The sequence below is a fragment of the Adiantum capillus-veneris genome, chromosome 26 (genome assembly GCF_014529385.1).
Source record: "Adiantum capillus-veneris isolate H3 chromosome 26, ASM1452938v2, whole genome shotgun sequence".
Taxonomy (NCBI): Eukaryota; Viridiplantae; Streptophyta; class Polypodiopsida; order Polypodiales; family Pteridaceae; genus Adiantum; species Adiantum capillus-veneris.
In genome coordinates this window covers 88,080,315-88,096,677 of record NC_140956.1, presented here as the reverse complement: position 1 = coordinate 88,096,677, position 16,363 = coordinate 88,080,315, and the positions used below count along the sequence as shown (strand labels likewise).

Below are 16,363 nucleotides of genomic sequence, written 5' to 3'. Positions count from 1 at the left end.
CATCTCTCTCAATGTAGTCAGAAACCTCATCCACATACATACCAAACAGAGTAAGAGAGAGCAAGCAACCTTGCTTCACCCCAATAGTGGAATGAACCGCTGTAGATAGGCCCTTTGAGGTGCGTACATGCCCCACTACTGACCTGTACAGTGCCATGACTCCCCAAATGAGCTCTGTGAGTACTCCCATCTCTTGTAATTTGCACATCAATCTAGCTCTGGGTACGGTGTCAAATGCTTTGCGGAAGTCCACAAAGCTGCAATAGATCCGTCTCCCATGTGATCTGCCCTCCTCAATGATGGCTCTGAGTGTCATAATATGGTCAAGAGTAGAAAAACCTCTCCTGAATCCTGCCTGCCCGGCTGAGAGAGAGAGAGAGAGAGAGAGGGGGGGGGGGGGGGGGGGGGGGAGCTTCGAACCCTTCTGGAGAGTCATCAGGACCAGAGATGTGTTGGCTTGTATCTACTTGAGTTACTCAGACACAGAGATAGTCTACTGAGTAGATTTGGAGAGAGACAATCCCAGAGACAGATTATTGGTTTCTTCACACCAAACACTGGACAGATATAGGAGAAACCACCACTGCAAAGCTCAGCTCATACTCACACCCGTGGTACTCTCATTGACCGAGCATTGGAACTAGGGAGATCGAGATGCCCACGACTGAGGAGAGGAGCTTCACAGCATCGAAGGAGACTACAACAGAGGATTCAAGCCATACTATCTCAACATCCAGAGTACAGATGAGGATGGATCCATCACCCGTTGTATCTTTCTCTTGTATTGGGCACGGATTGTATGAGTGATCTCGCATACCCCACACAGTTCGAGCTAGTAGCACTTCTAGATTCATTTTAGTATTTCTTTTTTTGTACTCAGACACAATACCAGATTCACAAGTTTGTAACGGATTGGTCGCATAGGTCATTTTGACTCTCTCTCTCTCTCTCTCTCTCTCTCTCTCTCTCAGGCTTCCGCACATGCGCACTCTCACATGGTATCAGAGCTCAGGCTCTCCATGGTCTAGGTGCTTCCTGCATCAGGTTCTCCCTCCCAAGAAGATCAGCCAGCGTTTTGCATTAGCCAGGCCAGCGATGGGACATGCTCAGTTTTTCTGTCGTGGAGAAACCCTTTTCCACCTTTGTTTTTGCTCTCCCACATGGCGATCACCTCAAGGCAGCAAGCGCTGGCCTCTACAGGTCCTTTTGTCGCGGAAAACCCCCTCCCTCTACCTGCGTTTTCAGCCAGATTTGCGTGCTTGGTTCAAATCTGTGTTTTTGGCAGGCTGCTGCGTTTTCAGCAGAGGAGAGGCAGCGCTACCTTTGGCCCACCATGGATCTTGCCTTTCGACACCCGGCTTGGCACTTGGTGCCTTGCCAGCGACAATCCTCTTCATCTGCTATAGATTTCAGCCATCTACACCTGCTGTTTTTTCCTCTGTTTTCAGCCCTCGGACGGCTGTGCACATAGAGATAAACCCTCCCTACACCCTCTGCACCGCTCGGGACTCTGCCGGGAGCGTACGAGCACGCTGAAAATCGCTGGACACCAGCATTTTCATCACATCGCATTTCGTTGTGGGTGGACAGCAGCCACATGGTTTGTGTTTTTTCACAGAGGATGAAGTCACCTCTTGCCAAGACACCATCCGGTGGTGGTCCATGCGGTCTCTCAGTGACTGCTGCAGTACACGGTATTTTTGACATCAGCTTGATCATCTACGGGCGTACGATCCTTGGGAGATCCATTCATTCCAGCCATTATTCGGCGGTTGCGCACTCCAGAAGGGGTGGTGACTTGTGGTTTGCTATGGACACACCTATGCACTCATCAGAGTTGTTCACACGAGATATGGCCATGCTCATGGCATATGGGATTCCGACATTCCTAGAGAAGACATCACCATCTTGGGTGGACAAACACTTACCACTTGACCTCGACATGTCAGATCGCTTGCTTACACAGGAGCATCTACATGGACTTAGGGACAGGATATTGGATCTCTTCTTGGACAAGTTCATTGCTTGGATCTACAGACTGGAGTGGGACTTCAGTGCTTGGACTCTCTTGGAGAGTTTACTTGTGAGATGCGGGAGATTAGGCATCGTGCGACTACATCCGGAGTCTCCTGGAGCTTGGCTTGGATGGTAGTGCAGTTGCTCTTCTACACTCTTGATCATTTGGATTGCTACCTTCAGAGTTGCTTACATTCACCCTCGGTAACCTTACAGCAGACTTATCTCCCAACCTGGGCAGCAGTCCACTCCCTAGCTCATTCACATTGAGAGCCACACTAAGTTGCGGTTTGGTGGCGTTGTTGGCGTGGATTCTGTTTAGGTTGACTTCGGAGGATTGGAGGTAGGAGATACAAGCAAGATGGCGCAGACATCTTGGTCTGGCCACTTCACTTCACAGCGCAGACTTCTCAGTCTGGCTTCCCTTCTTTATACAGGATGATTACGGTGCAGAAAGCTTGGTTTGACCACACCTCTTCTCAGAGGCCCTCCCCAGTGCAGACTGTTGAGTCTGGCTTTCCCCTCATCTTGGATTACCCTATCTACTGACATGACACCATCGCTGGTGGTCCCCGCGTTCTCTCGGTGACTGTGCTGCAGCTTATAGTAGCTTCTACAATGCAGACTGCTTAGTCTAGCTTTTCTTTTTTTTTGGAGGAGGTTTATGGCGAAGATTGCTACATCTTGCCTTCCTGGAGTTTTACACAACTTAGCCACCTGGCCACATTGGGTTACAAGTTCATGCATTGACAGGCTTCCGATCATTCTGATTACGGTTTCAGGGCTTCCCCATTTTCTCCAGACGGTTTTACTACAGATACCACAGATCCTATTGGGCAAGACACTTGCAGGTCTATTGACATTTCTTTACGACAAGGAGTTGTTTTTTTACAATCTGTTCGGGACCTTCACGCAATATCTTCACCCTGTATCGGCGGAGTACATCAGTTTGCTACATTGCGCGTGACGGCACTTTACCATGGAGATCTCTCAGAGGTTGTGACACCCTCGACTGCTACTACTACTCATGGAGTATCCTACAATGGACATCGCAACAGATATCTTCATCATTTGCCTCACATCTTCGGCTTCACGCGGTTTGTTCAACATCAGGTGCTGAGAGGGGGTGTTATACCTACACCAATTTGTTGCTTCACACAAGTCTAGTGTCACGTGACACATCCCAACCCTATGTGTCCGTGGACAAGCTACACCATAGCAGGATTCCCATCAGTTCAGTCAGTTTAGATTAGCAGTGATCTGGCACTTTTGTGAGTCTATTCGTAGACCGTGCATGCCCAGTCACTTAGCATAGGTGCATATCCTCCGGTTGCACACAGCATGATCATCGGAATTCCCATCAAAATCCATTAGCATCAGTTAAGGGAATTTTCCAGTGCATTTAGCCTATTTTCCTATTTATTGGGATTTTCACTTATTATTTTTAAGTGACTTTCCTACAAAAGTAGGTAGGGCAATTTTGCTAAGTTAATATATAAGCAAACCCAAGTTAGCACTTTCTGGCAGAAGAGGCAGTAGGAGCTTCCCGCTCAATAGGCAACTTCTCAGCAGTACCCCCCCTTCATGACCCCCTAGCGACTCCCCTTCGTGTTTCTGTTCCCAGCAGCAACCACCATCTCTGTTGCTCCTTCTCTAGCAGATTGATGCCGCGCAAGGACCATCGGCATTAGCGTTTTCATTTGCAGAAAGGCCTTATTTTCAGCCAGCGTTTTTCATCCAAAAACGCCAGCAAGACCTCAGTTTTCTCAGCAGTTTCAGCCATGCTTGATCGTCATCAACCCCCAGGACATCTAGCGGTTGCAGATTCACCTAGCCTGCAGCAAAAGGAACCCTTGGCATCAGCGTTTTTGCAGCTTTACTCCAGCGTTTCCAACCTTGACAAAAACGCAGAATTCAGCCATTGAAAACGCAGAATTCTGCCATTGACAAACAAAGGTTTCCAGCAATTAGAATAGTAGCAGATTTCCCCATTCAGTTGCAGATGATCCCCCTAGTTTAGCCCAAGCAAACACAGCCAAAACAGTCCATTTTCAGCCCTGAAACACCCAAGAAATTCAGCATCTAGAAGATCTCAGATTTCATCCCAAGTCGTCGTCGTCATCACCGTCGTCGTCATCGGCATAGTCCCATTGCATCTGTCCATTGCATTCGCATTGTACACCGTTGTGCAATCAAGTAGACCACTCTCGCCGACGAGAGTGGGGCCTTCGGAGGAGGGTTTTACAACCTCTCGGTGTCGTATCTCTTCTCTCTTCTGCTCTCAGTCTCATTCACTTGCACGCACAATATCCACTCACTTTGTTCGTGATCATAGCACTCTCCATAAGACGGAAAGCTCTCTCTTTCCTAAGAACTAAAAGGAACCTTGAGCAGTAAAGATCACTAATCTTGAGAAAATATAACATTTATTCCGCTGCACCTAACATTGGTATCAGAGCTTTGGAAGTGTTCTGCATTACTCAAGGAAAGAACCACAAGAATTTTTTTTTGCTTGTTGCGATCGCACGAACCCAAGTTTACTTGGGCGTGGCGATTCCTAATCGTGTTTTGTTGAAGAGTGACAGGAATCCCACGAAAGAAGGGCTTGTCTAGCCTCCCCTTGTCTCTTTTCACTCATTGAGAGCGGACCGTGCACTTAGCGGCCTGCCAATCGACGTGAGGTGGGGAAAAGCAACCTTGGTGTGAGCGCAAGGCCGCCAAGGGGTGCGCCCACAGAAAAGGATAGAACTCGGGTGAAGAGAAGATCCTTCTCCAATGCGATTTGCAAGCGAAAGAAAACCTCAAGAACCTCAAGACCCAAGACCCCCAAGAACCCAAGTTCCTCGTGAACTTAAGAACCTAGACCACAAGAACCCACTATTGCAGAATGGTCATCACTCGAAGCGGAATGGATACTTCGCTTGGAGGTGATGAGTATGAGAGAGGCGAAGAAGAATTTTCCCCATCAGGAGGTTTTAACTTTTTCCGACCCTCCCCCTTTTTCATCTACGACAAGGATTGCGCTAACTCCTAGGGAGGAGTTGGACCAAGAACGAGAAGCAGAAGGAAAGCCTACGAAGTAGACATGGTAGCCATCGAGCGTAAGTACCAAGAAAGAATGGCAGCCATACCACGTGAGAGCGAGCAAGCACGCTTGGAAGCCAAAGAAAGACAAGCAAAATTTGATCGTGAGAATAAAGCCCTCAAAGAACAGAGCGACCGACAGAACAAAGAGATGTTGCGACCTTTTTCTCAAGTACAGGCGTTCTTTGCACAGAATCACGAAAAGGAGACTCTCTCAGTCTCTTCTTCTCCCCAGCATGAGACACAGGATTTGCATGATTGTGTGAAGCATGATGATGATTTGATGGACAATGATTTGCATGATGATTTGATTGACCATGATAAGCATGATGATTTGGATGACAAAGATAAGCATGATGATTTGAATGATATTGCTAAGCATGATGATTTGGATGCCAATGACAAGCATGATGATTTGCATGATCAAGATGTGATTTCTCACAAGCATGATGAATTACACGAAGATGATGTGATTGTTCACAAGGATGATGTGTTAGTTGATGCTTTTTCTAGCGAAGCTAACCTCGTTGTAGATTCGATCAATCACCAAGAATCGATCTTGGCTTTTGAGTCGAGGTCCAAAGATCCCCCACAAGAAGATTCGATAGATTCCAAAGAAGCGATCTTGGCTCTCGAGCCTTGGTCCAAAGAACCATCACAGGAAGTATTATGTGTTCGCATGATTGATACGCACGCATTGTTCGAGTGTTCCGTTCGTGAAGGTTTCTTGTATTTTAGTCAGCATCGTTATGTGATCTCTTTTCCTAGGCATGACATATTGTATGTTGAGCACGTTTCTCTCATGGATGAGCACGAATGTATGCGGATTATTCATGGAAAGTTGAAAAGTTTGTATGTTAGGAAGTCACATTCCATGTCTCTTCCTTGGCATGACAAAGTTGTAGAAAGAGCACATGATAGTATGAGCACCAAGCATAGGCATTTCCATTGTGATTTGCCAGAGTTGATTGATTTCGATCAAACAGAAAGGATTCGACCGCATTGTTTGCATGTGTTTGATGAACGGGTTGTCACTCCGTCTACTTTTTCATCTACATTGCATGCACAGTCTTTAGAGAAGACAATATTTTTTTTTTTTCACTTTACATGGAATAGGTATGTTCATGGTTTTGTGTTGGAGATTGTTTCAGGAATTTTCAGCCATGGAGATTCTTGAAGACGAAAGAAGCAGGACTCTAGACGAAGTTAAAGTATCAAAGGAGCCACAAAAGACTTTGAGTCGCTTTCGGCGCTGCCCAAAGAAGCAAGCGTTGAAAGACCTTTATGAAGTTCAAGTACCGCACGACCCACACAACAGAGTGGGCCGGCGAAGAGTCCCTTCCAGGATTGTGGATGCTGTTGGCGATCTTCCTCGACGCCATACAGTTCGGTACCAGTACCTCACTTTGAAAAGGAGGGGATGTCACGTGACACATCCCAACCCTATGTGTCCGTGGATAAGCTACACCATAGCAGGGTTCCCGTCAGTTCAGTCAGTTTAGATTAGCAGTGATCTGGCACTTTTGTGAGTCTATTCGTAGACCGCCGTGCATGCCCAGTCACTTAGCATAGATGCATATCCTCCGGTTGCACACAGCATGATCATCGGAATTCCCATCAGAATCCATTAGCATCAGTTAGGGGAATTTTCCAGTGCATTTAGCCTATTTTCCTATTTATTGGGATTTTCACTTATTATTTTTAAGTGACTTTCCTACAAAAGTAGGTAGGGCAATTTTGCTAAGTTAATATATAAGCAAACCCAAGTTAGCACTTTTTGGCAGAAGAGGCAGCAAGAGCTTCCCGCTCAACAAGCAACTTCTCAGCAGTACCCCCCCCCTCACGACCCCCTAGCGACTCCATCCCCTTCGTGTTTCTGTTCCCAGCAGCAACCACCATCTCTGTTGCTCCTTCTCTAGCAGATTGATGCCGCGCAAGGACCATCAGCATTAGCGTTTTCATTTGCAGAAAGGCCTTATTTTCAGCCAGCGTTTTTCATCCAAAAACGCCAGCAAGACCTCAGTTTTCTCAGCAGTTTCAGCCATGCTTGATCGTCATCAACCCCCAGGACATCTAGCGGTTGCAGATTCACCTAGCCTGCAGCAAAAGGAACCCTTGGCATCAGCGTTTTTGCAGCTTTACTCCAGCGTTTCCAACCTTGACAAAAACGCAGAATTCAGCCATTGAAAACGCAGAATTCCGCCATTGACAAACAAAGGTTTCCAGCAGTTAGAACAGTAGCAGATTTCCCCATTCAGTTGCAGATGATCCCCCTAGTTTAGCCCAAGCAAACGCAGCCAAAACAGTCCATTTTCAGCCCTGAAACAGTCCAAGAAATTCAGCATCTAGAAGATCTCAGATTTCAGCCCAAGTCGTCGTCGTCATCACCGTCGTCGTCATCGGCATAGTCCCATTGCATCTGTCCATTGCATTCGCATTGTACACCGTTGTGCAATCAAGTAGACCACTCTCGCCGACGAGAGTGGGGCCATCGGAGGAGGTTTTACAACCTCTCGGTGTCGTATCTCTTCTCTCTCCTTCTCTCAGTCTCATTCACTTGCACGCACAATATCCACTCACTTTGTTCGTGATCATAGCACTCTCCATAAGACGGAAAGCTCTCTCTTTCCCTAAGAATCAAAAGGAACCTTGAGCAGTAAAGATCACTAATCTTGAGAAAATACAACATTCATTCCGCTGCACCTAACATCTAGGGTATACATGTACGGTTAGTATGTCTCTCACTGCACTGTCCGGGCCCACCCTTGTCCCCGCCCATCCTATATTATTTTCATGCTGGGACGTGGGGTTTCTCGATGCATTGCCCTACCTCCTCCTTGGGCACCTATATGAGGGGGCAGGTGGGTACCCACAATCAGTCAGTCGAACACACCTTACGTTGCGGGTTTGTGGTTGATGGCAGTCATGGGGGGCTGATCGTCCCTCTTCCCTACATCAGTGTTTTGGTGTTAGTGTTCTCTCTCTCTCTCTCTCTCTCTCTCTCTCTCTCTCTCTCTCTCTCTCTCTGACGCTTCCACACGCGCACTCGCACAGGTTTTACCAAGGTTTACACACAATCCACTATCCTCCGCAAAGCTATGTAATGCATCCAAGTGTTGCTGCATACCCTTCGGTGAGTTAGACATCAACACAATGTCATCAATGTATAACAACAATGGAATCCATGTCCCTACCAGCTGGCCACCTCTGTCACCCTCTCTCAATGTAATCAGAAACCTTATCTATATACATACCAAATAGTGTAGGAGACAATGGACGGCCTTGTTTCACTCGAGTGAACTAAATTTGATATCCCCTTTGGACGAATACATGTCCCACCTCTGATCTGTATAGACCCATGCCATGATCCCCCAAATGAACTCAATGGGCATTCCCATCTCTTGTAGTCTGCGCATCAATCTGGCTCTAGGCACCATGTCAAATGCTTTGCGGAAATCCACAAAGCTACAATAAATCCGTCTCCCATGTGCCCTACCCTCCTCAATGATGGCTGAGTGTCAGAATATGGTCAAGAGTGGAGAAGCCTCTCCTAAAACCGGCTTGTCCCGCTGCTCGTATGCCCTCACTCTTTGTCGATCTGCTCAATTGCTGCTCAATAATAGATGCATACAACCGTGCCAATGTGTGTCCAATCATAATAGTACGGTAGTTTCCAGGCTCTGTAGGATCACGTGCTTTGAAGATAGGCAATAGTAGACAATCTCCAAGTCTCAGGTAGACCCTCACACATGACAAGATTGAAGAGAACTGCAAGAACCTCTGCCAGCATATCTCTAGCATGTATAACGTGCTCTGCCACTAGACCGTCATGATCATATGCCCTCCGGTCCCGATCCTGTCAATGGCCGTCTTTACCATCTCAGTGGTAAAGAAGGTACTCGTAGATAGGCATGGCTGGATCTGGAAGGGGTGTTTGTCCAAGGACTGTATATAAGGATGTTGCACACCCCACACATTAGGAGAAGTCATCACTGGGGGAGGGAAGTGCTCTCTAGCATGATCGTCTCTTCGTACAATGCGTAGAAGTGGTTGTAGCTTCTCTTTGAATAATATTGCTACTCCCCTCGATCCTCTGCTCCCATGCTCAGATTGTGTGTCAGTCCGGAAAGCTTTCTCCCATCTATATCCTGTCACATGTGGCATCATATGTCGAGGGGCTTGATGAGTTTCTGAGAAGAATATCATGTTCGTGTCCCAAAAGTTATCCTCAAAGGCGCCCACACCCAACCTATAAGATCCATTATAATTCCAGGTTGCCATCTTCAATATGGTCCCACAGGTCTCACACCGTCATGTAGAGCGTCGCTCTACAATCACCACCTGACCATCTCTGTAGAAGGCAGTCGTTCCCTTCTCCCTTGTTGTTGTGATCTCTGGCATCACCTCTCTCATGTGAGCTAGTTGCGAGAGGGTGAGATCGTCACCGAGAAAAATACCTATCTTCTTGAGGGTTGGCCTCTTCTTCAAGAACAACTACTACTCTTTTAAGGAGGGGAAACGTAGTATGAGTGCTCTTTGCTTTGAGGACTCTCCCGGGCCTTCACTCCTCTTGCCCACCCTCCATGCCTTCGTGTGTAAAGGCTTCTCTATTCCCATCATGGACACGAGGCTTGTGACCTCTTTTTCAACATTTTTGACATCCTTGAGGCCGCCTTCTTTGCTCTTCTTTGAGGGTCATGTTAATGATGGTAGGTATAGAAGAAGTCTCTTTACCTTTCACTTTCTTGGCGACCTCGATCCATTTCTTGGCCGCCTCCACTCTCTTTTGTGTCTTGGTGATGACCTCGACCCAAGATGACTTCTTTTCCTCCTCGATGACCCGCACTTGTTCTTTGATTGTGTTCAGCTCCTCCATCATGGAAGGCTGAAATTCCCCTTCTTCAAGTCGCCCACTTTTTAACTTCAAGAAGCTCTCCTTGTAGATTTCGGATGATGGAATCTTGGATGACCACTTTCTCCTCGAGCGAAGCAATCCTCCTACGCATGCAATCTCTTTCTTCGGTCCATCTTTGAAGAATAGTGCTCCTCTCCTTCCTCCACTCTTCCACTTCGTTTCTCCATTCTCTCATTTCCTTCTCAATTTATCAACATCCTCTTCCCTGTCCGCATGAAAGAGGCTTTATGGGCGGCCACTTACACGTGGGGGAAGCCGTTGGCGCTTCTCCGATGCTTCCCATGAGAGAGAGAGAGAGAGAGAGAGAGAGAGAGAGAGAGAGAGAGAGTAAAACGACAAAAAAATACAAGAAACCCTAAAAAACAGCAAGAAACGCTTACAAAACCTTAAAAAACAGCAAAACATAGATTTGAAATCGGTTTTGGAACTTAAAAAAACAGCAAGAAACGGTGACAAAACCCTTAAAAACAGCAAAAAAAAGTGACAAAACCCTAAAAAACCACAAAAAACAGTTCCAAAACCCTAAAAAGAGAAAAAAACAGTGACGAAACCCTAAAAAGAGTCGAAAGCTGTTTTGAAACCCTAAAAACAGTGAGAGACCCATGAGAGAGAGAGAGAGAGAGAGAGAGAGAGAGAGAGAGAGAGAGAGGATCAAGGGCAGCTCGTCCTTGTTTATAGGCGGGTAGTAAGACAACCTGTGGAGGATGCATGGAAGTTTCTTGCGCAAGAGGAGACACCTTGGGCGAGATGGTCATGGCGAAACTTCACGGGAGCAGCAGGCAGGAGGGTGTACATGGCAGCTGCATACAAGTTGGCAGGAAGGAAGGACAGAAGCATGAGGAGGAGGCAGCACGTGAGGCTGCAATAGCAAATGCGTGAAACAGGACAACAACGTGACCCCCCCCCCCCCCCCCCCCCCCCCCCCCCCCCCTCTCTCTCTCTCTCTCTCTCTCTCTCTCTCTCTCTCTTCCGCTTCTAGTACCACTCTTAGTGTTGGCTTTAGCTCTAGTTTGTCATTATGCTTTTCCCTTAGTTGGAATGGCAAAGGAGATACGACAATTAAACATGATTTGTCTCGTAGGCTGTCTGACTAGAACGTGCCATGCCTTGCTGAGAGATTTTGCCAGAGTTGGGCCACGAAGCTAAGGAACTCTGAAATTTAGGGTGACTGACAGGAAATGGCTGTTGTAGGCAGGGTGGATTGTTTTGTTTGGCCAGTGTTTTAATTGCCGTGGGATCTGAATCATGTGGACCAGTTTTGATATGTGTTTCTACAAGTCTGCTGCTTTTTCTAAAACAAGATAAAAATGTATGTTTTAAAAAAAAACTGCAAGTTCGGTGATGCAGATACTACATCGTGCTAGAGAACGTGGGGATTTTTTATTGGTTGGCATTCATACTGATCAAACTGTGAGGTATGGCATGGAGTGACGTGTTCTGAGAGGCGTAAAATGGATCTTTTTCCTTTGACAAACACTGCTTTTGTTTTCTTCAGTGGCAACAGAGGTCCTCATCATCCCATCATGAATCTTCACGAACGAAGTTTGAGTGTACTTGCTTGTAGATATGTAGATGAAGTGATTATTGGGGCACCTTGGACTATCACAAAAGATATGGTACAATTTCCTTTTAAAAAACAACACTTCCTAGTTTTGGAACAGGATATGCGTTCCGCGTCTTTTAGCTGTTTTGTTGTCTTGCAGATAACAACGTTCAACATTTCTTTGGTTGTACATGGAACTATTGCAGAAAATGGTGATTTGCTAAGTGTAAGTTCTTTTTCATTTACATTTTATGCCTTTTCAAGGTCTGTAATCCTGCCCCTCATGGTTTCTTTGCTTACTACCATTTGTTATACCTTGAAATGAGTGTTTGTGAGCTTTAGGCTATTTCGCTTTACATGGTAAATGGAAAATTCAGCTCTTTCAATAGTAACTGATGAATAGGATGATTATTAGCAAAGGTAAAGTAGTATATTTTTTTTTCTCATAATCCAAGAAAATGTTTTTTTCGTCTTTTTTTTGGCTTTGGCAACGACTATGTTTATATTACATCCGTGGTGATCGTGGTTGATGTGACAAGATGATGTCTTTTCGTGTGGGGAGTTGGTCACCGAAATGTGTCAAGGCTGAAACGTTCACGCTTGAATGTGGTGTTTCACCACAAAACATTTCGGTCTAGTGTAAGAGCATACTGAAACGTGGGACTGAAATGTGCATATACGGATTTTGAAAGGCCTTAAGACCAAAAACTATGATTCTTCTTGTTAGTGAAACGGCATGTTTTTCACTTAATTGATGAAACGTTTCAAGGCTCGAAATGTTTCACCTATTTGGACCCCGCCGAAACACGTTTTATGGTGACCATGGTCGGAGTCTATTTGTCCATGCATGCAAAATTTGATTTGAAGAAATAAAATAAAAAATTGACTCTCTAGAAATGTTAATATCTTTTTAAGATAAAACTATGTTGAATGTTTTTGTTTGTAATGATTCATTTTTTGGGTCAGACAAAACTCTTCAGTTCTCAAATGCGTTAATCTGCATGTGACCAAATTCCAGGAAGAGAACGATCCTTACAAAGCAGCAAAGGAGCTTGGTATATTCACAGTCATTGAAAGTCCGTTGGACATAACCACCACCACAATAATAAAAAGGATTGTTGCCAATCATGAGGCTTATAAGGTATGAGGATGATCACCACCATGTTGGCATGTTGGTTGTCAATCAAATACTTACTGAGTGTGTGTCCATTTGTGCTGCTTGATTTAGAAAAGGAATGACAAGAAGGTGGAAAGTGAGAGGAAATACTACGAGGGGAAAACATTCGTTTCAGGGGATTGATGATTTGCCGACATTTCATTCAAGGCATTGTTCCCTCTTCACCTTCAGAACTCATGTATTTACACCAACACATTTGGCATCTATGTTGGGAAAGCTTATCATTTTGATGTGGGCAGTCTCAAAATCATGCTGTGGATTTTATGCAGCACGGTGTCAGGTAATTTAGTCTATTGGGTGAAGAGCATTCTAGTGTGGAGGCAAGTGTACACTCGGGTGAGAATCTGCACAACTACACTTACGCAGACACAGACACAGACACACAGACAAGCTATTACTCACTCTGAAGGAGATTTTGAAAGCGGCTCTTTGATACATACAGAATTAGATATGGTCGCCTTTCGATTCGACTAATGATGGGAACCTTCTAAATTATGGCATTATCAGCCACTGTGTATGAATGTCCATGTGGTTCATGGAAGCAAAATCATTTTTTGTCGTTGCGTATTCTGATATTTTAGACATCAAGCTGAATGAATATGAGTTGAATTTATGCTTTTGTATTTTCTTTGTCTTTTGTCTCATGATGGATCAGCTCGTGTATGGGCCAGGGGTTTGTAGTCAACTGACAGAAAATTTAGTGTTTTTGTCAATTGGGGATCGTGTTGGCATTTTATGATGATGCTATGGTACGCCTTACAAAGTTCTTCTGGAGTAGCTCTCTTTCTCCTGCCCTTACCTATTAAAAAAAACAATAAACACCCCCCCCCTCCCTCCTCCTTTCCCTTTTTTTTCCCAGCCTTCCCTTTTCCTTTCTTCCACCCCCCTAAACTAATTAATGGCTTTCCTCAAAAACATCGTTTTGGGGACTCATTTGTTGAGTTTTGTTTATGATTGGCATGTGACCTCCCTTGAGCATTAGTGGTTTGAATTTGGATTTAAATATATATGAAATGCTAATTGTTTCCACTTATCATTAGAAAGGCATGTCCTGCGAGGTAATGATAATATGCAATGTTTGGAAAATATATCACTTGCAATGTGAGCAACCGCGTTGCCAACTCTGGTATGCCAAAGGGTGCATTTATGCAGGTTATATATTACCTTGGACAATTCAATGCCACATCATTTACTCTGCATTGATAACATCTTCACAGTTACTAAACCCTGGATTTTGGTTAGCGGGAGCCCACCTGGCCGTAGTCGCTGTAGGTCAAGGTCCCTTGCATAGTTGATTTTCCAATTGTGACCCTTAGGAAAGAGTTCGATGCACTGACGAATAAGGGCTCCATGTCCGAGAAACGGGTAATTCTATTCTTGTCTCACGTCCTGCAATGTGCAAAACCGGCTTTATTGAAATCTTTGTCCTCGTTAACCCTATTTTATTTACATATGATAATTGCTTTATACCTACTCGAAGCTTGCCAGATGTTTTGAACTAAATCATATCCTTTGCATTTAATAGAAAATGAACTAGCAAAGATGCCGAAAACGTGGAGATCTTTTCAGTAGGGAGCTTGAGCAAAGAAGTATTGCTCAACACCTTTGTGGATTAACTGTGCCCAATCACAATGCGAGGAGAAAGAAGACCTCATCACCCATTACACCATTAGCTTATACGCTGCTCATCTGTCAATGATCCCTATTCCACCTTGATCTATAGGTAAAATGCAAAATTTTCAATTGCGACTTTTGCCATGCCCTTTTGGGAAGGATCAGCCTTCTATAGAAGTTAATGTAGACTTTGTGAACTTGTTGCAACATTGATTCTGGAGGTCTTCAGCAGGAGATATAAAGTAACAAAGATAAAAATAAAAATCCTTTACAAAACGTACGAGTGCATAAGTGAAGGGTGAGTTTAGGAAATGAAAATCCCCATGAAAGTGGAAAGGCGGGAGACTTTCCATGCCTATATAAGGAGGTGGTCTGATGGTCTAGTTTGCATTGTGTGCATTGATACATTTCTATTATTGCCTTTCCTTAAGAGTTTTGTTATGTGTAGAGTTTCCTTGCACTATTTGCATAATCTAAATAGTGATTTTCTTTCTGAAAACAATAGAAGTACTCTCCTTGGGAGATTAGACCTAAACCCTTCCCACCTTTTGAGGTTGGCTTAAAATTTATTCATAACCCATTTGCTTTAAGTATTACATCAAAGCCTTTTCTGTTAGCTTTTTGAAGGGGTTAAAGCCAGGCAGATGACGAACTTTAGACATACTTGACCTCGTTACTTGTAATTTGGAGTCCCCCTCATTCCCTCCAAGTAAAACCCATCTTCCACTGGCTCTGTTAAGTGACAAAATATGTTTTTCTTTCCTTCAAGAGGTGGCTCCCACTCAAAGCCCAGACATACACACCTAAAGGTAGAGGTGCAATTAAGAGCACCTGATCTCCTTCAAATTCAAAATTTAGACAATCTACAAAGAGTTCTTGCCATGCGCTTCAAGATTCACAATCTAAATTGAATTGTGATGCTCAATGAATCACTCAAAACCATTCAAAGGTGAAATAAATTGAAGGGAATTAGCACACAAAAATGCCTTGTTTTCACAAGTTTAATTAAGATAGCAATTGGGCTCAAAATGAAGTGGTTAAAGGCTTAATAAAGAATAGTGAAAGAGGCTATTGCAGTACACCCTTGGGTAATTAAAATGGAGCTTTCAATTTTACAATGCAAGAAAATAAATACTATAAAATGAATGGAAATTAGCCTAATAATGAGATAAAAGAAAATACAGTCACTCTCACATATGTACATGAGATATACAATTGGCAAAAATACCTCTTCTAATTATCCTAGTAGTAGTAGAGGCTACCAGCTGGGGTAAAATCAATTAAAGAAGGGAATCTGAGTTGATGCGAGTTAGAGGCGGCCGATTAAATAGGGGATGAGCAGCGAGGCGCCGCGCCTGTCGAGGCACAGATGCAGCTTCGAAGAAAGGCTCCAAGGCGCCCGTTGATGCTGAAGACAGATGAGCAGCGGTCAGATGCTCAATTGATTGTCAGGCGCACAGATCATGCTCATTTTGGGTAAATATAAGGCTTCCATTACCGAGCAGCTTCAGGTCGGTGGTGGGTTGGCTACAGCTATACCCATCAGGCGTAGCCACTGTCTGTGTGTGTTCGACTCCAACCTCCCCCTATTGGAGAAATTAAGTGACTTCGAAGCCTCACGAAGGCTGAGAGTGGGCCATGAGGATGGTTGGGAGGAATCTTGTGAAAGTCAGAATAAAAATACGGAGTTGCTAGTAGTAGTATGTGCCAGTAGTGGTACTGTAGGGGATACCAGCTGGTGAAAAATGGGAAAATGGTAGTATTAGTCTGAAATGGAAAAGGGAAGGGTTGGGAATATGAGGGTTACAATGAGGCATGAGGCAACGTGGAGGCCATGCTTTTCTTTGCTCTTTTCCCAATTTGGGATGTCTCTTTCTCACCGTCTACGACGTCTTGTTTTGGTTCCATGGAAAGAAGCCTTCTTTGATCTCTCTCTCTCTCTCTCTCTCTCAGCCCTGCGAAGGTCTGCAGCCACGACCACTACAGTTCGTGGTGTGTTGTTCAAAGTTGCATG

General features: G+C 44.8%; 1 protein-coding gene across 5 annotated transcripts in view; it reads left to right on the top strand.

The window, feature by feature from the left end:
- PECT1 (phosphorylethanolamine cytidylyltransferase 1) overlaps positions 1-13,358 on the top strand; it is a 43,961-nt gene extending 30,603 nt beyond the window's left edge. The window contains exons 5-10 of one of the 5 annotated variants that reach the window (XR_015186539.1): positions 11,363-11,430; positions 11,511-11,631; positions 11,719-11,784; positions 12,577-12,699; positions 12,792-12,882; positions 13,005-13,358. Coding sequence is in view for 3 of the 5 variants with exons in the window: in XM_086501047.1 (XP_086357173.1) it covers positions 11,363-11,430; positions 11,511-11,631; positions 11,719-11,784; positions 12,577-12,699; positions 12,787-12,858 (450 nt within the window). In the remaining 2 variants the exon portion in view is untranslated. Of the gene's footprint in view, positions 1-11,362; positions 11,431-11,510; positions 11,632-11,718; positions 11,785-12,576; positions 12,700-12,786 lie in introns of all 5 variants that reach the window. The other 4 variants (XR_015186538.1, XM_086501047.1, XM_086501049.1 and 1 more) reach the window with 4 other exon arrangements.
- The last annotated feature ends 3,005 nt before the right edge of the window (positions 13,359-16,363 follow it).